General features: G+C 36.5%; 1 protein-coding gene across 1 annotated transcript in view; it reads right to left on the bottom strand.

Moving 5' to 3' along the window:
• The window catches only part of VPS50 (VPS50 subunit of EARP/GARPII complex), a 135000-nt gene that overhangs the window by 56284 nt on the left and 52807 nt on the right, over window positions 1–25909 (bottom strand). The window contains exons 13-16 of the mRNA XM_061413446.1: window positions 12647–12779; window positions 8905–8996; window positions 2280–2374; window positions 1845–1943 (exon numbers count right to left, since the gene is read on the bottom strand). Coding sequence (XP_061269430.1) covers window positions 1845–1943; window positions 2280–2374; window positions 8905–8996; window positions 12647–12779 — 419 coding nt within the window. The remainder of the gene's footprint in view (window positions 1–1844; window positions 1944–2279; window positions 2375–8904; window positions 8997–12646; window positions 12780–25909) is intronic.

Here is a 25909-nt window from a genome sequence, read left to right as displayed (position 1 = left end):
GTAGGGCTTAAGTTCTAACAGAAAAGGAAGTTGTAAACAAAGGTAGTGTTAGGGTTTTATGTTGTTCCCTTACCACTGTCTTCCTGTGCATGCGTGCTAAGTCACTTCAGTCATGTCCGACTCTTTGTGACCCCACGGACTGTAGCCCAGCAGGCTCTTCTGTCCATGGAATTCTCCAGGCAAGAATACAGGAGTGGGTAACTATTTCCTTCTCAAGGGGATCTTCCCAACTCAGGGATCAAATCTGGGTCTCCTGCACTGCAGGCAAATTCTTTTTGAGAATCTGAGCCACCATGGAAGCCCACTTTGGTAAATAATCAATTTAAATTATACCTGTGGAGGATTCATTTTGATATTTGGCAAAACTAATACAATTTTGTAAAGTTTAAAAATAAAATAAAATTGTAGTTGGAAAAAAAAATTAAAAAAAAGAAAGCAAGCATCTTAAAAAAAAAAAAGAAAGAAAAGAAACATGGCAAAGCACAGATCAGATAGCAATATTTCAGATAGCAATATTAGGAATAGATTTAGACATCAGTAATTATTCTACATCAAATAGACTTGTGCATTTGTACAAAAGTGTAAATTTCATCTCTTTGGTTTCTTTTCCTTCCACATATACTTTTAGGAAAATAGCTGTAAAATAAACCTTTTAAGATTTCAAAAAAAAAAAAAAATATATATATATATATATTTTAAAAATAAATATTTAATGAGTGAGTGAGTGAAAGTCACTCAGTCGTGTCTGACTCTTTGTGACCCCAGGGACTACACAGTCCATGGAATTCTCTAGGCCAGAATACTAGAGTGGGTAGCCTTTCCATTCTTCAGTGGATCTTCCAGATCTAGGAATTGAACCGGGGTCTCCTGCCTTTTAGGCAGATTCTTGACCAACTGAGCTATCAGGAAAGCCCATATTTAATTTTAAGAGTTTACTATTAAGACAGAAAATGTGTACTTAAAAATATTGAATAATAAATTAGTCAATGGTTTCACATGCAGTGATCTCTCTTCTGACTCAGCACATATCACTGTGACCAGGGGTTGACTCTGAACAAGGAGAAAAAGAATTTCAAATCCCAACTCTCCCTGGTACCAAGTAACAACAAAATCAAAACATTTTAAAAAGCAGACTAACAAGTGAAATATACCTCAATGCAAATGATAAAATATATGTAAGAGATACAGTACCGGGTCCAGCTTACATGGAGAAAGGTCTAATACCTGTTCACTCTCTCAGTTTAATGCTACTTTAAGCGTACCATCACACTGCTACATGAACATTCTTTCCCACCTTTGTCCACTCCCAAAACTACTCCACAGCACCCTTTTTAAACTGGTAGTCACTGTTTGTCAAAGCAACATAGTACATAGTCTTGGCCTTGTAGCTAGATTCTGAATATCATGCCCCCTTCTCTAAAAGCCTTTTTACTCCTAAAAGGCACGTAGTTTCAAGCACGTCTGCCTCGCTGAGTGCTGCCTCTATTGATTTAACTTCCTTACTAAACTCACACCATATATGCAGGTAGAGAACAGTGGTCAAATGTTTCTAGGGATCCTCCACGTAAGAATCATCTTATACCCACAAAGAAGTCAGTTCAACATTTTAAACCCCTTAAGACAAAGTACATATTGAAATTTACAAAAAGTAATGAGAATAACATGTTATTTTTGGTAGAAAAGAAATAATAACCTAATCACCCTAAAAAGAGCTACAAAGAAGACAGTCTTTCAAATTCAAAAGTAATTCTTTTAAACCAATCAATGCTATAAGATTAATAAACATGAGAAAAAGCTATTCTTACTAGCTAAATAAGTCTATACATGTTTATTAGAGTTCTTACCTATGGTAGTTCTTAAAATAATTGACACTTTGTTTTCTAATAGATTCTTGCAAAACTTCAGACTTGCTACCACAAAATTCTTCTCCAACTTGCATCAACCTAGGTGGACAGAAAGATTTTTAACAATTTCAGCAACATGTTTATTATAGGGAAATAAAAGAAGTCCAGGTCATCTTTATTCAAAGATAACAAATCATAAAAATTTGGATGCTTGAAGAAATTCTAAAGATTACAAATGCATTACAGTTTACAAACATCAATAGGGCAGAAATATTTAAACACATTCACAAATAAACCAGCAGAAATTAGACTGTGAATGCTCAATTATCTTCACTTCCATGAAGTTACAGCTTGTAACTCACTGATTCGAGATTTCATTAATTATCATGGTTCAATGAAACAAGATAAAGAATAAGACAAGATCTCAAACACTACCTGCTGATTATATCCAAAACAAAGATGAAATCATCATATTTGAATATAGACAAATCAGTTCCAAGCAAGTAGGTTTTAACTTTTAGCTGAACATCCTATAAAACAAAACAAAAAATGTTTCAAGTAAATCCAAAATAAAGAAGGTAAGTTCTAAGAACCATGTTTTTGTATAGCTACACATTAAAATGAGACAGGAATAGATTAACTTGATAAAAAAAAATATCTATTTAGGCCAATACCCAATAAAGGGTGATATCAGAAACAGTTCCATAATCAAATATAAAAATAGTATAGGCCACAGTCATCACTATTAATATACACATACACATGCAAGATAAGAATTATATTCTTATACTAGATACACAGGTAAAGATCACCACTATTTGTGTATATCTAGTATAATCAACTTATACTGTATGCAGTAATCACTTAAATCTGCATAAGTAATCACCTTAAATCTGTATGCAGGTCAAGAAGCAACAGTTAGAAATGGACATGGAATAACAGACTGGTTCCAAATCAAGAAAGGAGTGCGTCAAGGCTGTATATTGTCACCCTGTTTATTTAACCTATATGCAGAGTACATCGTGTGAAATGCCAGGCTGGATGAAGCTGGAATCAAGATTGCTGAGAGAAATATCAATAACATCAGATTTGCAGATGACACCACCCTTATGGCAGAAAGCGAAGAACTAAGAGCCTCTTGATGAAAGTGAAAGAGGAGAGTGAAAAAGTTGGCTTAGAACTCAACACTCAGAAAACTAAGATCATGGCATCTGGTCCCATCACTTCATGGCAAATAGATGGGGAAACAATGGAAACTGACAGACTTTATTTTGGGGCTCCAAAATCCCTGCAGATGGTGACTGCAGCCATGAAATTAAAAGACGCTTGCTCCTTGGAAGAAAAGCTATGACAAACCTAGACAGCATATTAAAAAGCAGAGACATTACTTTGCCAACAAAGGTCCATCTAGTCAAGGCTATGGTTTTTCCAGTAGTCATGTATGGATGTGAGAGTTGAACTATAAAGAAAGCTGAGCGCCAAAGAATTGATGCTTTTGAACTGTGGTGTTGGAGAAGACTCTTGAGAGTCCCTTGGGCTGCGAGGAGATCCAACCAGTTCATCCTAAAGGAGATCAGTCCTGGGTGATCATTGGAAGGACTGATGCTGAAGCTGAAACTCCAATACTTTGGCCACCTGATGCGAAGAGCTGACTCTGAAAAGACCCTGATGCTGGGGAAGACTGAAGGCGAGAGGAGAAGGAGACATCAGAGGATGAGATGGTTGGATGGCATCACTAACGCAATGGACGTGAGTTTGAGTAAGCTCCAGGAGTTGGTGACGGACAGGGAAGCCTGGAGTGCTACAGTCCATGGGGTTGCAAAGAGTTGGACACGACTGAGCAACTGAACTGAACTAGGTGTATAGGTAAAAATCACCAATCACTACTTGGTACGCTAGAAACCCCAAAATAATTGATTCAAAATAATCAGAATAAGATAATTATGTGAGGTATTTATGTACAACATATAAAAATTAATATTTCCATGTATACCTGTTGTGGCACCTGAAAATGGAGAGATTTCATTCAAAAAAAATTATTAAAAATACAGTACACTTAGGAATAACTTTAGTAAGGGCTATCAGATCTATAAGAAAGAACTATTAATAGCAACTCTAAGGGGATACAAAAGAATGTCCATAAACTGAGAGTTAAGGGACTGAATAGGTGACTAAATATTATAAATATGTCCATTTTTCCAAGTTAATGTAGAGATACAGGGAGATTCTAACCAAAATCACATACACAAAAAAATTTTCTTCTGAACAATTATTCTAATATTCACCAGAAATAAGAAATAGACAATAACCTTTTTTAAAAAAATAGTGCTTTGAAAAGAGGGAGTAAAAGTTATGAGTGATATTAGAGGACTTGTACCACCTACATTAAGATATTAAAAACTATCCAAAAAATGCTAGCAATATACAGAAAAATCAATGGAATAGGAAAGATAAATCAAACTGTGCTAATACACATGTAAGTGCTTAACAAACAGCAATAAAAACTACTGTTTTCTGAGTATTTACTTTTCTCCAGCATTATACTAAGAACTTTACATATTATCTTTAATTCTAAAACAGGGTTGTTAAGCAAGCCTTCATTATCCCCCTAGGCAAAGAGAAACTGAAAGAGGTCAAAGTGAAAGTAAAAGTTGCTCAGTTCAGTTCAGTCACTCAGTCGTGTCCAACTCTTTGTGACCCCATGAACCGTAGCATGCCAGGCCTCCCTGTTCATCACCAACTCCTGGAGTCTACCCAAAACCATGTCCATTGAGTCAGTGATGCCATCCAACCATCTCATCCTTTGTCATCCCCTTCTCCTCCTGCCCTCAGTCTTTCCCAGCATCAGGGTATTTTCAAATGAGTCAGCTCTTCGCATCAGGTGGCCAAAGTACTGAAGTTTCAGTTTCAACATCAGTCCTTCCAATGAACACCCAGGACTGATCTCCTTTAGGATGGGCTGGTTGGATCTCCTTGCAGTCCAAGGGACTCTCAAGAGTCTTCTCCAACACCATACATCTCAGTTACGTCCAACTCTTTGTAACCCCATGGACCATACAGTCCATGGAATTCTCCAGACCAGAATGCTGGAGTGGGTATCCTTTCCCTTCTCCAGGAGATGTTCCCAACCCAGGGACAGAACCCAGGTCTCCCTCATTGCAGGGGCATTCTTTGAAAGAGGTCAACTAATTGCCTAAATCCACATGCCAGTGAAAGAGAAAGCAAAGATTTAACCCAGGTCTATCTGCCTTCAGAGTCTCCTCTTTTCACTGACTCTTGCTACAAGGAGGTATCCCCAAAAAAGAGAGAAGAACAAAGATTATCCAAGAAGTAGAGAAGGGAAACCTGAATAACTGGTGGTGGGGGGGTTGTATGTGGGGGAAGACATCCTCTCTTTACATCACGTATCAAAAGAAATATAAAACAGATTAAGTAAATGTTTTTGTAGGCTTTCAAAAGATTAAAAATTCAATAAAAAGGCAAAAATATTTTCTAACTACCTATTAAGTTTTCTAAGCAGTATTCTAGGTATTAGGGATATAGCAATTAATACAAACTTTCGGTAAGTATTTGTAATTACCAAATGAATACTGACCAGAGCTTTACATAAAAAAGCATACTTTAAGAATAAATGCAACATGTCATAAAGGACAAATGTCAACAGTTTGACCTCATAAAAAACCATCTGCACATCAAAAATGTAAGTTAAAATACACAAATGATATACAAAGGATTATCCTTTATCAAATAAGTATTTTAAAACGAATGAGCAAAAAATATGAGAAAATAATTCACAAATAACTAATAGATTTTTAAATGTTCAAGTTCTCAAATAATTAAAGAAGTATAAAGTAAAACACTAATGAAAATATAAACATCATATTCAATTGCTCTATTATAAGATAAAGCCACTCTTGGAAAAAATTTTTTTTCTATATCAATAGGAGACAAAACCAAAACATGATATAAAAACATTTAAAATAAGGGAACTGTCAAGTATTTATTAGGAAAATATGAACAGTAATGGTAATAATAGAGCAAACTAGAATTCATTGCAAAATGCCTAAGAGGAAAAGAGCTATTTCTTTAAAATTAATAAAGAGAATTATGTACAAACAAGGTAAGTGGTTATTAGCATTGCAACATCAGTCAACATAGTATCCAAATATAAAAAGCCAAAGCTGTTAGAAATAAAAAAAACCTGACAAAATTACAATCACACCAGAAGATTAAAACTGCTCCCTCAGAGCAGCACAGACCAAGAAAACCAAAACCAAATAAGGATATAGATGAGAGTTATACATAGTTAACTGCTTTAATACACACACAGCCTAATTCCCAACACAAAGAAGAAATACATGGTTATTTTTCAAATGCCCCTAGAAGAATTTAAAGGTAGGAAGTATATTAGATTGTAAAGATAACTTCCAATTCAAAAAAAGTAGAAATATGCCAACTCTAATTTCCTATAATAAAGAGAAATCAGTAAGCATTTTAAAACTGCCATTTCTCATGTAGTTAAAGACTAAAAAGAAAATTTTGGAAGACCAAGAATTTCATATGGTTAAATATGTAAGCTCCATGAGGTCAAGGACCATGCTTTCAATTACCATGTTTGTAAACCCACAAACAGTGTGATACACATATTATGATTGATACAACCTTTTTCCCTGAAAGGTTCTAACTGAGTCAAAATGCAGGAAAAATTTGCCATAAAATTCTAAAAACTTTTCACATCAAAAATCAAGGTGATTATGATTCTGAATCTAGTTTTATGTCAGAAATGTTAACTATCTTATGCTTCTCAATCATCACTTATCATTATCTCCACAATAAATTTATGATGTCTGTAAATTGTCACATGCTCATTTCTGCTTTGAAATTTAGCACTTCAGGTATCAGAAATATATTACAGCCTGTACAGCATATATTATATATAACCCCCAGTGGGGTCAAGGGCAGCATCCCAAAATAAAACACATGAATATCCCTGTAACATATGCATGTTCACTTTAATGGGAAAAATAAATACTATAAAAAGCCAATGATAACAGTGGTCAGGTTGTGCTATCAAATGAATTCAACTCCTGTCAGGTTTTGTCTGCTAGATGTGTTATTAAAAAATACTTATTTTTCAGAGACTTTGCCTTTTTGCAATTGCATCGAGCTTTGTAATTTCAGTTTAACAAACACTAATGAGTTCTTACGGAGAAGGCAATGGCACCCCACTCCAGTACTCTTGCCTGGAAAATCCCATGGACAGAGGAGCCTGGTAGGCTGCAGTCCATGGGGTCGCTAAGAGTCGGATACGACTGAGCGACTTCACTTTCACTTTTCACTTTCATGCATTGGAGAAGGAAATGGCAACCCACTCCAGTGTTCTTGCCTGGAGAATCCCAGGGACGGGGGAGCCTGGTGGGCTGGCGTCTATGGAGTCACACAGAGTCGGACACGACTGAAGCAATGCAACAGCAATGAGTTCCTAACGTACACAAAGTCTTGTGTACAACTGGTTGAGAACTGGGATTGGAGGGGCAAAAGGGACTTGGTAGAGATGAAGATATTCTAAAACCTGAAATATACAATTATCTGTATTCAAAAGCATGATGACTTTCATTAAATTGGCCAAATGTTTAAATGAGAATAGCTTCACTAAATCTTACATTTAACAGATATTCCTATAGCAGGAATGACATCAGGCTGCCAGACTGAATAGTAACTAGCTATATAAAATTCCAGGTCAATATTTCAAAGTATGCTGAATTACCAAAAATTTTATCATAGATTCTGCAATTTCAGCAAAGTATAATTAAGAGTCTATTAGAAGACCTAAGCAGAAGCAATTCATATCTGACCCTAGATATAAGATTTTCCTTTCTGTACATAATATTCAGGAAAAAAGTCAGCCTAAACCTGTAATAAGTGGAAAGGTAAAAATTACCTTAATATGGTCATAATAGAAATTATAAAAGACTATCACATATTTAAATATTAAAGTATAAGTTCAAATAGCATATCCAATAGCAAGTAATAAAAAGTCAGAAGAACACTAAATTATAACTGCTAAGTGATTCTTAAGGAAATTTATGCTTGCAGTATACATTTAGCTAGACAATTTTTTTCAAAAGAAATTCTGTAAAGATTTTAAAACTAAATATCAGCTTCATTAGAAAAATCAAAAATACATTTTAAAAGAACATAATATCAAAGTTTCTATAGTCTTCTAAATTTTGAGGAAGTCCAAAAAGAACAAAAAAGTTATCAAAGAGATTACATTTTATCTAGGAAATGAAAAATTTTAATAAATTAAATTATCTGATAACAACAACTGAGCTACTGAAATGCAAAAGAAAAGCCTAGGAATACACAATCAATAGACACATAAGGTTCACTGAAGGCACAAAAATCACTGACTTGGAAAAAATTCTTCAGTCTACTTCAACCCAAGTATGTCATCTATTACACAGTTATCCTTTTCCTAAAATTAACAGAAAAGGAAAAAAAAAACACACATAAAAGAAACAGTATCTCAATAAGAAAACAACTTCTTTAGAAAAGCACAGATCTGCTACAATACTAAAAGTAAAATGTAATCCGGGAATATTTTCAATGGAGAATTTCAAATTAAAACACCTTTTCTACTGCCAGTTACAGTCAAATATAATTCACAATTATTAATAAATTATAGAACTCAAGTAATAGACTTATTCCAAAGAAAATAACATATGACTAGATCTACAAGGAAAAACAAATACAGAAAACCTAAACAATGAATCTATAAAACACTTTTGACATGAAGGTTTCTACTGTTTTCACAGAAAAAAAAATAGTCCAGGTTCGATGCATGATGCTGGATGCTTGGGGCTGGTGCACTGGGACGGCCCAGAGGGATGGTATGGGGAGGGAGGAGGGAGGAGGGTTCGGGATGGGGAACACATGTATACCTGTGGCGGATTCATTTTGATATTTGGCAAAACTAATACAATTATGTAAAGTTTAAAAATAAAATAAAATTGGAAGAATAAAAAAAAAACAAAAAAAAACAAAAAAAAAACCAAACCTGCCATATTCGTGTAAGTCCATGTTCTAATTTCTTTTTTATGTAGCCACGATCAAAACTTGTCTCTTCAGCACCCATCATATTACTCCCCTCTGAAAATAAAAGATGGTATACACTTTTAAACTTGCTTCACATTTCGTTCTCCAGAAAAAAAAGTGAACTCTAATATACTGTAAGCATATGTAAAATACAGAAAATATTCTCGATATTTACATAATCAAAACAACGTTAAAAATAAGAACTGGGATTAAATGCATTTGATGAGACAAACTCAAGACTCTGAAATGTTAAGTATAATACTTTACACCTAAGACTACTCAGGTCTTGTGTGATTGGAGGTGGGATTCCAACTTGGGCAGTGTAATCCCAGAAACCAGGTTCTCAATGACCCATATACTGCCTGCTGCCAGGGCATTACAGGACTGATTAACCGAATTATCAATTAATACACATGTTAACAGGAGTATGGAGTGCAAAACTTCTCATGCAGTGAGGCAATGATGCATACAATTTGTATTTTTCATGATCCAGAATACTTTTATCCAATCCAGGTAAATAATCTAACAATGTCCACTTCAAGAGGTTAAGATCAACGACCGGCCTCAAAAATAATTCTCTCCCTAAAAGCAACTGAAAAATACATAAATACATTATATTTTAAAAATTATGCCTCTGTGCGAATAAACTGAGAATCTCGGTTGTTCTTATCTCAGGCTGGCAGGGTGTCCGTCCACCGGTGATCAGCAGAAGGCTCCTTCATATCCAGGCCCTGGATACATGCCTTTGTGTTGTTTAGTTGCTCAGTTGTGTCTGACTCTTTGCGACCCCCTGGACTGAAGAGGGTTGCCATTTCCTTCTCCAGAGGATCTTCCTGACCCAGGGATGGAACCCACGTCTCCTTCCTTGGCAGTGGGTTCTTTATCACCGAGCCACCTGGGAAGCCCAGATGCATGCCTGGTGTACTGGTAACCACTCCTACAGTTTAAGCCATACCATCTGTGGTGGTGGGTCAGTGGTTTAGTTGCTAAGTCGTGTCCAACTCTTGCGACCCTATGGACTGTCACCTTCCAGGCTCTTCTGTTCATGGAATTTCCCAGGCAAGAACACTCAAGTGGGTTGCTATTTCCTTCTCCAGGGGATCTTCCTGACTGAGGAATTGAACCCTGGCCTCCTGCATTGCAGGCAGATTCTTTAACAACTGAGCTACAAAGGAATCCTCATACCATCTGTATGGTCTGGCTATTATGAACCCAGCAGCTCAGAGCAATGTACCTACACTACACTATAGCTTTAGAGATTTATTTAAAATGGTAAAGTGTTAAGATACCAATAGTATAAACTAGAGGACTTCCCCACGGCTCAGCAGTAAAGAATCTGCCTGCAATGAAGGAGAGAACGACAAGTGAACTCTAGAGGCCCTTTCAGGCTTATCAAGTTTGCGAAGAATAATTTTTAAATTACTGGTTCCTACAATTTAAGCCTTAATGTGAATACAAAAGGAAGACTCTCTGGTGAACAAATGACTTTTTACAGTCCTCGATATTGTCAACTGATGATCAGATTAACCAGGGTCTACAGCATTCTTAAATTATACAGATTAGAGAGAAAGAATTTTAGCAAAGAGGACTAAATGTAGAAGGATCAAAGAGTTTTCAGTTTGAATCTATTTGTTGTTGTTGGGTTGCTAAATTGTGTCCAACTCTTTGAGAGCTCATGGACTGTAGCATGATAGGCTTTTCTGTCCTCTACTATCTCCTGGAGTTTGCTCAAATTCATGTCTCTAGAGTGGGTGACACTCTAAACCATCTCATCCTCTACCACCCCTTTCTCCTTTTGCCTTCAGTCTTTCCCATCATCAGGATCTTTTCTAATGAGTTAGCTCTGCATCAGGGGGCCAAAATATTGGAGCAACAACAGCCCTTCTGGTGAAAATTCAGGGTTGATTTCCTTTAGGATTGACTGGTTTGATCTTGAAGTCCAGGATTCTCAGGAGTCTTCTCCATCACCACAATTTGAAAGCATCATGAAAATGTGTATACATAAATATATACATCCATACGTAATACATGAAACTATTTGCCTGGAGCAGAAAGCAAGTTTCACCATGATGAGAATATATTATCTTCTACACTCTTGTCTTATATCTAAAGTATGTGTTAATTTTGTTCCAAACTTTTGCTTTGGTTTCTTCTTAAATAATGGACTAGAAAAGGGAAAAAAGGTGCTGAGATGTCTAAACAGTTACCACATCTAGAAAAAAATTAAGGTTGCCAAAACAGCATGAACTTTGTGGGGGAAAAAAAATCCCCTAAGCTCACAAACTCCCTAAATAAAATGAAATTAGAAGAAGAAAAAAAAAAGGCCTATAGATATTTCATTATTAATATAATTACCTCTCTTGATTCATTTCTTTGGATGATATTAATAACTAGTGTTAGCACTTTTTACATTGTCTCTAAACTTTATAGAGATCCTACAGGTAAATGTGTTACTACCTGATGAAACATTTTGTTTCTTTTGTTTATTCTTAATCTACCATTTTACGGAGCAAGACTGGAGCCTGGAGAGGATGAAAGTGACTTCTTCACTTGAAGCCAGGTGTCCCCATACTCGCAGACGCAGTAGAGGAGGTGGGTGAAATGTCTAATCTAGGATCCTGGCTCAATGCTCTCCTCTCCTCCCCACTTTCTCCTTTCTCTTTCTTTCTCTAAACCTCTTCCTCCCCAACAATATTTCCAAAAGGAGGGAAATCCTTCCATACAATTTATCTTTCTTATTTTTTGCTATCTATATTTATGAGCTTCTTACAAGTCAAGATTAATATTAAACATACGTCTTCTATACTACCAATATCCTACATTTTATAAATTAGTAAGATTTGAGCATTCCTTCCCAATCACAAAAAACCAAATGCTTCGGAAATTAGAGGTTACTAAAATAACTTGATTAACTAGCTATACTAAACTGTATGTAATACAGAAAAATATGTATCGTATAATTTATTTTGCCCATCCTAAATACTGATACACTCTTTTAAAAGTACTTCTGAATACTTACTCTTAGCTATTGTTCAAGGATAATCACTTAAGATATATAATTATATTATGAAGTAATGCCTAGTTAATATAATTTCTCAAAGGTTTGCTCTTTATGAGTATACTATAGACATTTAAAGTGTATTTCGCTTTCAAAGATAGTATTTAAAACATCTTTTTTAAAATTTAATGTCCCACTATGTTCATGGAGAAAAGCATCAGTAGAATTACTAATTTGCAGAGTTGGACATGACTGAAGCAACTTAGCAGCAGCAGCAGCAGCATTATTATTAGTACAATTTGAAAATAAGAAAAAAAAGTCAATATTGAATTAATGCTAATATTAAAAAATAGCATTAATTTTATAGTAAATTTGGACAGACCAATGTCTTACTTAGTTTTCAATTCTTTTTTTTTTTAAGTGCTCTCTTAATAATTTAGTGCTAAGACCATCACCACATTTTCCCGGAAATTGGTAATACCTATCACATAGGAAGTTCTTCAGCCTGGTAAATCCCCAAAGGTAATGGAGTCTTTATAGTAGCTAAATTGCTTTCTCTGCTGAACCTTTAACCCATTTAACCCATTCAGGTCATCACGGTCCCTGAAACTCTAAAACTACAGCTATCTCTTTTCTTTCTCCTTACTCCAGAAATATGGCATATTTATAATTCAGTTTTTATAATAAAATGAAAATTATTTCCTACCAGAAGCAGAAGCAGTATCCTCATTATCATGCTTTTCATGCCATTCCATAGTCCTGTAATAGCTGAGCATAACTTCCCACAGGGCTTTGCACAGGTCAGCAAGGCATGGAATATAGCTGTCTGGTGTAACATGCTGAAGGAAATGACAAAAGCCAACTTTCAAACTGTCGTGTTCAACACAAAGTTAATCGAAATAAAATGTTATGGTGTCAATCAAATGCAATAAAGAATTAGATAAGAAAATTTCTTCCACTGATACGTCTAAAAAGAAAGCCCAACAGCAAGAAAAGTGTGTTCTTATTTCAACACAGAGCAAACAGTAATTTGTTCAACATGTCCCATGTTTCAATGTGGAACAAATGGTAATTTCTCTCCATAATGATTTCCCCCCTCCTCTAAATTCCCCAGTTAGTAAAATATTTATCAAGCCATTAATAAAAATACTAACTTGTATGAGTTAGTAAGCACACTTTTAGTAATTAACAGTAACAATTACAATTAGTAATTCCTATTTCAACATGGCTTTTTAGTATTCATGGGCAGTATCAATTCTCATTCTATGAATCCATACACTACTGAATTGCTAAGTGTTACGAATAAGAGTGCAAACTTCCCCAAATACATGTTTTCAAAGCCATGTTCTTAGCATACAAACGCAGCTTTATTCTCATTCTTAGACAAGTTACAACTTGCAAAAAGATAGTCATATTTACGTAAATTAAGCTAGCACCTTTGACAATCTGTAAATTCTTTAAATTACAGGGATACAGCTATTTCATATTTGACAATACTATTTTAAAATATGTTGTATATGGCTATGAAAAAGTATGTGGTCCCAAATCTTCTCCCTAATGAAAATGCGTGGATTTTTCTCCCTCTATCCTTAGTAAAACACTATCAGTTTGTCATTCTGCTCTTCTTATTTCATAGGTAGGGTAACGCCTCGATTCTATTAATCAGGTTTTCTGTCTGTCACAATGGAACATTTGCTCCATCGTTTGTATTTCCCCTGGACCCAGCAATTCCACTTCTAGGAATTTATACAGAAGGTGTACTTCAATCAATGTGAAAATATATATGCACAAGGTTGTTTGCTGAAGGATAATCTGTTAACTGCAAAATACTGGAATCTATCTAAATGTCCAAACACAGGAGATCCGTTGAATAAACTATCTTTACACACACAAAAGAGCACTGTGCAACTATGAAAAATAATAAGCATATACTTTAACAAAAGTTTAATAAAAAATTTTCCCTTTCATATGATATATATACATGTGAGGAAGGGAAACATTTTTATTATACATATGTATGTCATAATAAATAGAAAAAAATTAATGCATCTATCTGCCTATCATCAAAAGAATAAACATAGTGAATATAAAGAAGAAAACACTGAAAGAGATGGCATGGAACAACAGACTGGTTCCAAATAAGAAAAGGAGTACATCAAGGCTGTATATTGTCACCCTGCTTATTTAACTTATATGCAGAGTACATCATGAGAAACGCTGGGCTGGAAGAAGCACAGGCTGGAATCAAGATTGCTGGGAGAAATATCAATAACCTCAGATATGCAGATGACACCACCCTTATGGCAGAAAGTGAAGAGGAACTCAAAAGCCTCTTGATGAAAGTGAAAGAGGAGAGTGAAAAAGTTGGCTTAAAGCTCGACATTCAGAAAACGAAGATCATGGCATCTGGTCCTATCACTTCATGGGAAATAGATGGGGAAACAGTGGAAACAGTGTCAGACCTTATTTTTGGGGGCTCCAAAATCACTGCAGATGGTGACTGCAGCCATGAAATTAAAAGACGCTTACTCCTTGGAAGGAAAGGTTATGACCAATCTAGATAGCATATTCAAAAGCAGAGATATTACTTTGCCAACAAAGGTCTATCTAGTCAAGGCTGTGGTTTTTCCAGTGGTCATGTATGGATGTGAGAGTTGGACTGTGAAGAAAGCTGAGCGCCAAAGAATTGACGCTTTTGAACTGTGGTGTTGGAGAAGACTCTTGAGAGTCCTTTGGACTGCAAGGAGATCCAACCAGTCCATTCTAAAGGAGATCAGTCCTGGGTATTCATTGGAAGGACTGATGCTGAAGCTGAAACTCCAACATTTTGGCCATCTCATGCGAAGAGTTCACTCATTGGAAAAGACCCTGACGCGGGGAGGGATTGGGGACAGTAGGAGAAGGGGACGACAGACGATGAGATGGCTGGACGGCATCACCGACTCGATGCACATGAGTTTGAGTGAACTCTGGGAGTTGGTGATGGACAGGGAGGCCTGGCGTGCTGCGATTCATGGGGTCACAAAGAGTCAGACACGACTGAGCGACTGAACTGACTGACTGACTGAAGAGATGGCATGGGGGATGAGACAGAAGGAACACAGGAGGAAATGAAATTAGGATGGCTATCCAGATTTACACATGGCTTGCAGAGATAAACACAAATATTTTTGCATACTTATGCTATAATTTGTGGTAATTTTTTATGTTGACTTTCCCTGTTTACTTTTATAATTACTACTTTTACAATGAACCAGTCTTGCATTTTTCCTTGGTTTATTTTTACCACATCATTACAATTGACATATCTCTCATACCACAAACATGTAACTAAAATTAATACTGATGTATGAGTTCAGGAAAGAGCTAAAAGCAGAGGACAAAGAAAAGGCAAAAATCACAAAAAGGTTCTGAATTGCAGCTTAACAATCATTCACTGGAATAAAGGTACTCCTCTACAAACTTTCATAAACTCAACTTTGCCCAAGTTTTTGTTTATACTATGTAAATAAATTTAACCTAATTATATCCCAACGTATCTTTCTGATAGATGAAAGCAGTGTTAGCCTTATTTTTCCCAAAGGAAAAGTATGACTATACAAATAATTGTGCTGCTGCTGCTGCTGCTAAGTCACTTCAGTCGTGTCCCACTCTGTGCGACCCCATACATGGCAGCCCACCAGGCTCCCCCGTCCCTGGGATTCACCAGGCAAGAACACTGGAGTGGGTTGCCATTTCCTTCTCCAGTGCATGAAAGTGAAAAGTGAAAGTGAAGTCGCTCAGTCGTGTCCGACTCGTTAGCGACCCCATGGACTGCAGCCTACCAGGCTCCTCCGTCCATGGGATTTTCCAGGCAAAGTACTGGAGTGGGGTGCCATTGTCCACCAATCACCTTTTATTCTAATTGTCACAGTTTAACAAATTAGAAAATTGGAACTTGGAGCTACTACCTTCTGTTCTCCGCTAGATCACTGTCTAGATACATTAGTTGCCTATTTGTTCAAGAAAAAGGAGGTTCTTTACTACGTTACCTCTTGACAGTTTGCTAAAACTTAATGGGTTTGGATGAGATTATATACAGAAAAATGTTTATGTGAAATGTTTTTCAGAGAAAGTTGAAATTATTTAGTGAAACTATAGAAGCTTTTTCTCACTTAACTTATTCAAGTGTAAAGAATTCAAAGATCTAGCCGAAGCCCACACGTGAAAGTTGCCCAAACTTATCTTCAAAAATGTCGTATGTGCAAACATAAGACTGTGATGTACTGAGCAAGATGCTTCTTACCTCAATTTATATTCTAAAATAGAAACCAATGTATAGATTCATCATACAAAATAGACAGTAAACAGTTTAAGAAAAAAAGACAATTGCAACAGACATATATTGTTTTTAATAGACTTAAGTGAAATGTGTTCATCTCTGTACTTGGAAGCCCATGCTGGCGAGAAGTCATTTCATTGTAAAATTGGACTCCAGAAACCACTTTCCACTATACTGTGCAATCAACCAGGGTCAACTCTCATAGCAACAAATGCTTTTGATGCTTTTAACACCTTACTACTAAAATCATTCACAACTGATGCTCTCCAACTGATTTACACAATCACCACCAAATTTCAAATAGAAACTCTTATTTCCGACATGTGTGAACCATGACTATAATGAGAGAATCAAAAAAACCAACAAATATGCAAATAACTGTACAAGTACTCGGTAAATAAAAGGCAGGCCAAGAAGAGAATCTGGGTTTCTGACTTACTACTTCTGCTCGGACATCAATTCTTCTTCACGCCAGCAGAGCGTAACAGAAAGAGGACTAGACAAGGAACGGGAAGCCCTGGGTCCCAACCAGCACCTGTTTCACAGCTTACCGGTCACAGGCCCTTAGATGGTAAACCACTCTGGATATCTCACATTCACATTCCACAAATCAATGTTAGAGATTCTTAGATCTGCTACTTCATCAAGGGTTTAATCCATTCACTGATTACTAAATACCCAACACTGCAATTCAGTTCAACTTCCAATTAATGGGTGATTCGTTCAGTATAAAATCAGGCGTACCAGGAGAGAGTAGTGCCATATAAGTTTCAGTCCAATGCTCCGATCACATATCAATAATAGCAACAAAAGCCTTGAATTAATCAATGTAGAAAACACTTGCACGAAACAGCATGTCTAAGTATGGGAAATAGAAATTTACTTATCAAACATTTTTCTGTGTTCCAGAGCGACTTTCCACTGCCATCGTAAAGCTATGAGTACTAATGTATTCAGGGAAGGTTGACAGGTGAGAAGAGAAAAAGGTATAGTATTTTAGAACTGTCTCAAAAATCATGCAGAAAAGGAGGAACATTTTAAGTAACCTAAATTTTGTTTGCAACTCATAAACTCCATACAGATAACATACATGTCTAGTAACCAGTGATCACAAATAGAAACAAATATCCTATGTGCAGGATTTGGAGAAGACTCACAAATCCAGATGTTATAATGCAAGAATGCTCAACACAGCGTTATTACCAAGCTTCACTACTCAAGTGTCAAAATTCATTCTTTTTTTTTTTTCAACCAAATTCCCATTGGCTATCTATTTTACATATGGTAATGTAAGTTTCCATGCTACTCTCTGCATACATCTCACCCTCTCCTCCCCTCTCCCTATGCCCATATGTCTATTCTCTATGTCTGTTTCTCCACTGTTGCCCTGTAAATAAATTCTTCAGAACCATTTTTCTAGATTCCGTATACATGCATTAGAATATGGTATTTATCTTTCTCTTTCTGACTTACTTTACTCTGTATAATAGGTTCTAGGTTCATCCACTTCATTAGAACTGACTCAAAGGTGTTCCTTTTTATGGCTTAGTCATATTCCATTGTGTATATCTACCACAGCTTCTTTATCCATTCATCTGTCGGACATCTAGGTTGCTTCCATGTTCTAGCTGTTGTAAATAGTGCTGCAATGAACAATGGGATACATGTGTCTCTTTCAATTTTGGTTTCCTCAGGGTATATGCTCAGGAGTGGGATTGCTGGGTCATATGGTGGTTTTATTCCTAGTTTTTTAAGGAATCTCCATACTCTCTTCCATAGTGGATGTATCAGTTTACATCCCCACCAACAGCGCAAGAGGGTTCCCTTGTCTTCACACCCTCTCCAGCATTTATTGTTTGTACACTTTTTGATGAGGGCCATTCTGACCGGTGTAAGGTGATATCTCATTGTAGTTTTGATTTGCGTTTCTCTAATAATAAGCAATGCTGGGCATCTTTTCATGTGTTTGTTAGACATCTGTATGTCTTTTTTGGAGCAATGTCTGTTTAGGTTTTTTCCCCCACTTTTGATTGGGTTGTTTGTTTTCTTGGTATTGAGCTGTACGAGCTGCTTGTGTATTTTGGAAATTAATCCTTTATCAATTAGTTGTTTTATTTGCTATTATTTTCTCCCATTTTGAGGGTTGTCTTTTCACCTTCTTACAGCTTCTTTTGCTGTAAGCAAAAGTTTACAAGTCCAAGCGCTTTTAAGTTTAATCAGGCCCCACTTGTTTTCTTTTGTTTTTATTTTCATTACTCTAGAAGGTGGGTCATAAAGGATCTCGCTTTGATTTATGTTGTTGAGTGTTCTGCCTATGTTTTCCCCTAAGAGTTTTGTAGTTTCTGGTCTTACATTTAGGTCTTCAATCCATTTTGAGTTTATCTTTGTGAAAATTCATTATTTAATCAAGTCCTGATGAACACTTTCACAGAATCCACAGATCTGATTTCTTATCATTATCAGTTAAGAGTAAAACTTTGTACCTTCCAGCTCTACTATGAACCATCCCAACCAGCCCACCTGGTCAAAGTTAAAATGATGAAATTAACTTGTTAAAAGCAGCAACGTCTCAGCCTTACCTATAAGCAACAATTTAGTAAGACTCTAGACATCATTTTCATAGAACAGAGAAAAGCCAGAAATGAATATAGGCAGCCTTTCATACCTGAACCACATGGTGATAAAAAATTCACCTTTGAAACCTGCTTCGGTGCCAAGTGGTAAATATGAAAAAAAAGAGGCCACTAAATTTAGTCTTTTGATTCTTATTAATTTACTTTTTACCCATCAGAAATCTCTATTACAAGTTGCCAACAAAAATTTCAGCAAGATGATCTTTTATGTTAAAACATCACAACAAAAATTCTTAGGAGCATCCCTGAAGTATTATCATCTTGTTTCACTCTGACTTAGCACTCTAATCACATCCCACCAAACAGAGAGGGAGCAGATGTTTTGGCATCCGCATAGAGATTTAAAACTCCTAGCACTGCCATCCCTACCCTCATCCGAACACACAAACACACTCACAGATGATTTCCAAGGGCAGCAGAGACTTATCAACATCTCTAGATGAATCCTGTTAGCATAGGGAACTCACATCACCAGAAGCAGCTGGAGAAAACTGACTACTTAGCTGAGAGGTTTCTGGAAACATGTTGGAGATCAAAACAGCATTAAGCTCCAGGGAACTAAAAACATTTCTGGGGAGGCTGAACTAAATCAGTGGCTGGGCCAATCAATTTAAAGATTTTCTCAACCACTGATGACTTCTGTTAGGACCAACCTGTACAAAACAGGAATACTCTAAGACCTTTCGAATCACTGAACACCAGAGCGCTGCTCTGTATAGTGGACTGGATGGCACGTGTTTGGGCCTGGGGCCCAAATTTGTGACTTACTCGGTCATGCATAACTCCAACATATCACTTTATGTATCCAAACCTCAAGGGATAAAGCAGATAACCTCGAGTTTCTCTGAAGCTTTAAAGACTATGATTCTCCATAGGTAAAACATGCATATGCTGTAGCAAGAATTTCCTTACACTAAACTAGATTCATTTGTGATTTCAACACACAAACATATCATGGTGAAAAATCAGTCATTCTCATCTTCTAGGCATTTTATCATTAATACTAAATATGTATGTACACATGAAGACATATGTAACACATATGGTATAAACAATACCAACTTGGAACTAAGTAACCAGCACCCTCTAAATAGTGAAATACACAGAAGGCATTCCTTCTCTACAATCCTCAGGTTTGCCTGATGTGATGTTATATGCTCAGCTGTGTCTGACTCTTTGCAACCCCATGGACTATAGCCCGCCAGGTTCCTCTGTCCATGGGATTTCCCATGCAAGAACAGGAGTGGGGTACCATTTCCTACTCTAGGGGATCTTCTGGAACCAGGGATCGAATCCGTGTCTCTTATGTCTCCTGCACTAACAGGAGGGTTCTTTACCACCTGCACCCCCCGGGAAGCTCCAGGTTTGGCTAATTGCTGCTAAGTGGCCTTCATCAAATGCAAAGCTTAATACTGCAAAACAAGCAAAACTTGAAGAATCAGAATATACAATTTACCTTTCAAAATTTCAAATGATGAAGTGCTATGAACTCCCATGCTAAGATCATCACTCTAAATGGATAGTATTTAAAAATAAGAACTTGGCAGGTTTCAAGAATGGCTTTTACCAGTAAATGACTGTTCTGGCTGGCAGCTGTGTACCACACCTTGAACACAGGTTGGCTTGGGGACTTTCCTGGTGGTCCAGAGATTAAGAAAGTGCCTTGCAATGCAGGGGACATGGGTTCGATCTCTGGTCAGGGAACTAAGATACCGTATGCCATGGGGCAACTGAGCCCATGTGCCACAATTAAGATCTCATGCAACCAAATAAATAAAAATAAATATTAGAAAAAATAGGTTGGCTCTTTAATATTTACCCCTATCTTTCCCCCCAACCTGGCAAAAATCACCCAGCAGTCTAAACTACGTTGATAGTTTTAACTGTCTGTAGTCTTGGGCAGCTAAGAGAGGCCTCAGTACACCTGCATCCATTTCAAGTGACCAGAAAACACCTTCATTTCCAGGCAAGGGAGAGAAAGGTGGCTACCCAAATAACATCATGCTCTCTACAGGCACTCATTAGTCCCAGGGTATCGTAGAAACCAAATCACTGTATTTGGTGTAATCCTGTTAAACCAAGCCAGACATCCCACTGCTCCTTTCCTCTGCCCACGCTCTCCTTTCAGGTCACTGCACAGAATATTGCCTCTGTATCTCTGGACCCAGCCACATACACTGTGCTTGCTGAAATACAAACCCACTCAGAGGTCATAGCCTGCTTCTCGGTCTCCTTCAACCCCTCAAGAATTGTGTTGATCCCATCTGACATATGTATATGTTGTTGGAACTTTTCTTACCTACTCTTGATCATAATGAATACAACCATCCTAGGTAACAAACTACTTATAAGCTTATTGCCCCTTGCTGAGCTGAACTGATGACTTGATGAACAAGAGCTGGGTCATGACAAGGGAGGGTTTTCCTGGTGGCTCAGCAGTAAAGAATGTGCTTGCCAATGGAGGAGACATGGCTTCAGTCCCTGGGTTGGGAAGATCCTCTGGAGAAGGAAATGGCAACCCGCTCTAGTATTCTTGCCTGGGAAATCCCATGGACAGAGGGGCCGGGTGGGCTATGGTTCATGGGGTTGCAATTTGTCAGGCATGACTTAGTGACTAAACCACCACCAATGACAAGGGAACTGGTTTATACTAAGTCAGAGTGCTAAGACAGCGGGATCTTTTATCTTCTACCAGCACCCATGAAACAGTTAATAGACTACCTTGTTAGTCTGCAAGCAGGATAAAATTTCAATCTTTCACAGTTCTGACAATCCAAAGAGGAAATGGCAGGGAAAAAAGAAGACATGGATAAACTTCCCTTACTTATCTTTTGGTCATTAAGTTTTAAATATTTAAAATTACCAAAATTTATTTTTTATTTTACCTTAAATATTTAGAAACCAATATATAACTCATATTAAAAAACTGACTGGGTGCTACATACACTTGATATGAATAAATCTGACGGCTGAATTCTTGGAGTATTTTAAAGCTAATCTGATAAAGCACTCAAGTAAATAGTATTATTCCTCTAACTGGAAAGGTTTCTCTAGTAAGAAAGGAAAGGTTCACTCATTTATCCAACCAAATCAACCAAATTAACCTCAACAATCAATGAAATGCCCCCATTTAATTTCCTTCACATCCTGAGTGAAAAACAACATAAACTGTTATTGATATGCTATCTTCTGGAATTTGACAATTAAGCTATTAAATATAAAATAATCAGCATTCTTATGCACAGGGAAAAGGGTAAGAGCAGACACTACTGATGAGAAGCCTAAGTTGAAACATGCTTTCTGCAAGGCAATTTTGGAAATATAAACCAAAGTTTTAAAAATGCAAAGCCTTTGACAATGCAATTTTAATCTTCATCTTCTATCCTAAAGAAATAATGATCTATGCAAAGATTTAGCTTTAAAAATACTTACTACAGTGCTGTTCATCATGATAAAAGCTGGAAATAATATAAATATTGACGAATAAGAAACTGGTTAATTAATCCACAGGATCTCTTACATTGAAGTACTGTCAAGCCCTAAAAGGTACGTGAGTAGTATACTTACTGAAACAGAAATTGGTTTTTGTTTGTTTGTTTGTTTTTAAATTTTATTTTTAAACTTTACATAATTGTATTAGCTTTGCCAAATATCAAAATGAATCCATCACAGGTATACATGTGCTCCCCATCCTGAACCCTCCTCCCTCCTCCCTCCCCATACCATCCCTCTGGGTCGTCCCAGTGCACTAACCCCAAGCATCCAGTACCGTGCATTGAACCTGGACTGGCATCTCGTTTCATACATGATATTTTACATGTTTCAATGCCATTCTCCCAAATCTTCCCACCCTCTCCCTCTCCCACAGAGAAAATTGTTTATAACATAGCAAGTGGGAAAAAATGTTATAAATCTGCATGTACAGCATAATCCTACTTTAAAAAGCTATTTGCTTATATAATATACATTAAAAGAACCAGCTTTGAATGCAGAAATACTAATTTTTACTTTCTTTTTTCACTTTTCTGTACTTGCCTACAGTCAATATGATGATAATTCCTAGCAGCCTATCATCATTACAATTCAGTACCAAGAGGTATTACTTATGAGAATGAAAATTTTAAAACCTAGAAGAATGGAACACTGGACAAGCCTTTCGTTGGTCTCTCTATAAAGTACGCACCTGAAGGAACTTGTAAAGTCCACACGCATCCCTACTACATAGCACGGGAACTCTACTCAGTGCTACGTGGCAGCCTGGACGGGAGGGGAGTCTGGGAGGAATGGATACATGTGTATGTGTGGCTGAGTCCCTCTGCTCTTCACCTGAAACTGTCACACCATTGTTAATTGGCTATACCCCAGTATAAAATAAAAAGTTTTTTAAAAAGTACATGGCACTGAGAAAGCACTCAGTGTTGGTTTTCTTTCCCCTCAATCAAATCCGAAGACTAAGTCAACACTACACGAGTTAGAGACAAAGAGTTCAATCCAATATACTAAATAAACATTTACTAAACACCTCCAATGTGCCAGATAGCGAAAATAAATACTGAAATTATTTCAGAAAGCTTTTTCTAAAAAAACAGTACATTTTCCCCCAAGTATTATTACATTGCCAAGTTCATTTCAAAAACAAAACTCATTAAAATCATTTGGAAATGAACAACTGAAAAATGGCTGAGAAAATGCAGTCAGCTTAGCCAGCTCTATTATTATAAAATTAATCAATAACACCCTAATTAATATCTTGAAATAAGCTCCCCATGGAAACTCATGAGCTGCCAAAAAAAAAAAAGTTTTAAAAACACTAAAAACTGATGCATACTTCATAAACTTTCAAAAAAAATCTACACAGGGTTTCCCTACAAAGTCATGAAATAAAGAGCTTCTTCCACTTGATGTTTTTAAATCTCTCCACAAACTGGTGTAAATATGCAAGGTACATCAATGCATTGATAAATGCAATCACAAAAAGGCTTTTTAATCAAATAAAATGACTACTATCCCTTTTACATTGGCCCTTGCCAGAAATGAACATGATGTAATTCTCATTTCAAACTTCTCCTTGTAAGTAGTACTCCATCATTTGTGCTGCAAGATAATGTAAGTATTTTTTAAAAGAGCCAAAACTACTGATTTAAAACTCTTAAGTCGAGACGTTCAAGACTAATAGCAAAACAAGACTGAAAGATAAACTATATGAACAAAAACTGTACTTTCAGTCATTTAGAAAACACAGTTTAGTAAAGAAAGTACATTCAATTGCAAAATGACTTCAAAAAGTTCAAAGTCAACTCAACTTTTAAACATAGAGCAATGGTAACAGGACACAGGGCAGACACTTCATAACGGGACAGTATGCTGCTGCCCTGAAGAATGCTGGTTCTCTGTTTACCAAAGAAAATAAAAACAGAACATGAGTTTTGCCCCAGGTTTCTTTGTAAAGGAATATCCAAAAAGAAAAAAAAAAAAAGAGTTCAATTTCATTCTAGCCCATTTTAGTAATAGAAAGACATCTGTGAGTGGTTTAAAATAATACTGTGAATGAGCACAAGCAAATGATTCTCTTTTCATCTCTGATCTCTTTCCATTTAAAGGAAACAAAATGGTTCCCTGTTTACAGGAACTCTATCCCTCTCTCAACTTGATCAGTGTACCATTTTTTATTTTTTTATTCTTATATTTAAATGTTTATCTACTAGTAAAGCCTTCCTTGAAAATACTGCTGCTCTACAGAGAAAACCAACCGCTGCCCAAATGCCTGGGATCTTCCTTCTCGCTTCTAGTCAACACCCTGCATATATGCCCTGAGGACTCTGTTGCTTCTTTCTTAGCTGGGCACTCATTGCCACATATGCTCCTGAACTGGTATATCCTCAATAATTATGATCAGCTCATTTTATCAGGGCAAAAATGATGTCCAAGTGCCATATGTTGAAAAATTTAAGAACCATACATTCTAATATAAGGCTCCTTCACAAATCCCCTCCCCTGCCTGAGTTACACCATTCGAGATCATTGATATTGTTCTCACCAGGAAAACATATTTAAGTTTCATCAGCTTACTGAACTTCTAAGAGTTCCTTCTATTTTTCCTCTCCCGAGTAAACCACTTTTATTTATATAACTAAAAGTATACATCTTTCCATCAAACTAAATAAATAAATCTGATATGAGATAATTTCTTCCTAACTTACCTGGTTTAAAAAGGTCAAATATCACTCAATATTATAGAAAAAATTAAAACTTAGGCTTATAAGACATGTTCACATTCCTGTCTGCCTGCAACAACACTGACTTACATACTTGCAAAAGGCCTTACGTAATTTCTAAACTTCCTTAATTTTTTATCAAGAAGAGTGCCAGAGAAAGTGGGCCACCTTAAAATGCATCATATTCTTCATCTCATTATTCAGTTCTTCTATGTCTGTTCTTTCAACATTAAAGACCCTATCATACCTAATTCTGTTAAATCCATTCCTCAAAAGAAATGCCTCCATGAATGCATCGTTAACATTCAATACTATTCTCGCCACTTTACACCAAAAACTACTTCAACTAATGTTTTTAGAACAGTTTGAATATGAACCAGAAATGTACAACTATGTTAGATGAATAATAATGTACATGCCAGCTGCTCTCTGTATGTGTGTGGGTGCAGGGGGGCTGTTTTCTATGACTAAGCACTAATGTACCAATAAATCAGATGTTTCCTTAATTTAGTTGTTTCCCTAATTTAATTATAGATATCTCACCTACTATCACACAAATATGGATAACTTTATAAAGAAGTACCAAATGTTTCTGGAGTAATTTTAATAAGCACTTACTCAAGAAAGATAAGCCCTTTGTTATCTGATAATTTTTTTTTCCAACTACAATTTTATTTTCAAACTTTACAAAATTGTATTAGTTTTGCCAAATATCAAAATGAATCCACCACAGGTATACATGTGTTCCCCATCCTGAACCCTCCGCCCCCTCCCTCCCCATACCATCCCTCTGGGTCGTC

This window comes from Bos javanicus, chromosome 4 (assembly GCF_032452875.1).
Source record: "Bos javanicus breed banteng chromosome 4, ARS-OSU_banteng_1.0, whole genome shotgun sequence".
NCBI lineage: Eukaryota > Metazoa > Chordata > Mammalia > Artiodactyla > Bovidae > Bos > Bos javanicus.
This window is presented reverse-complemented; position numbering and strand designations above follow the sequence as displayed.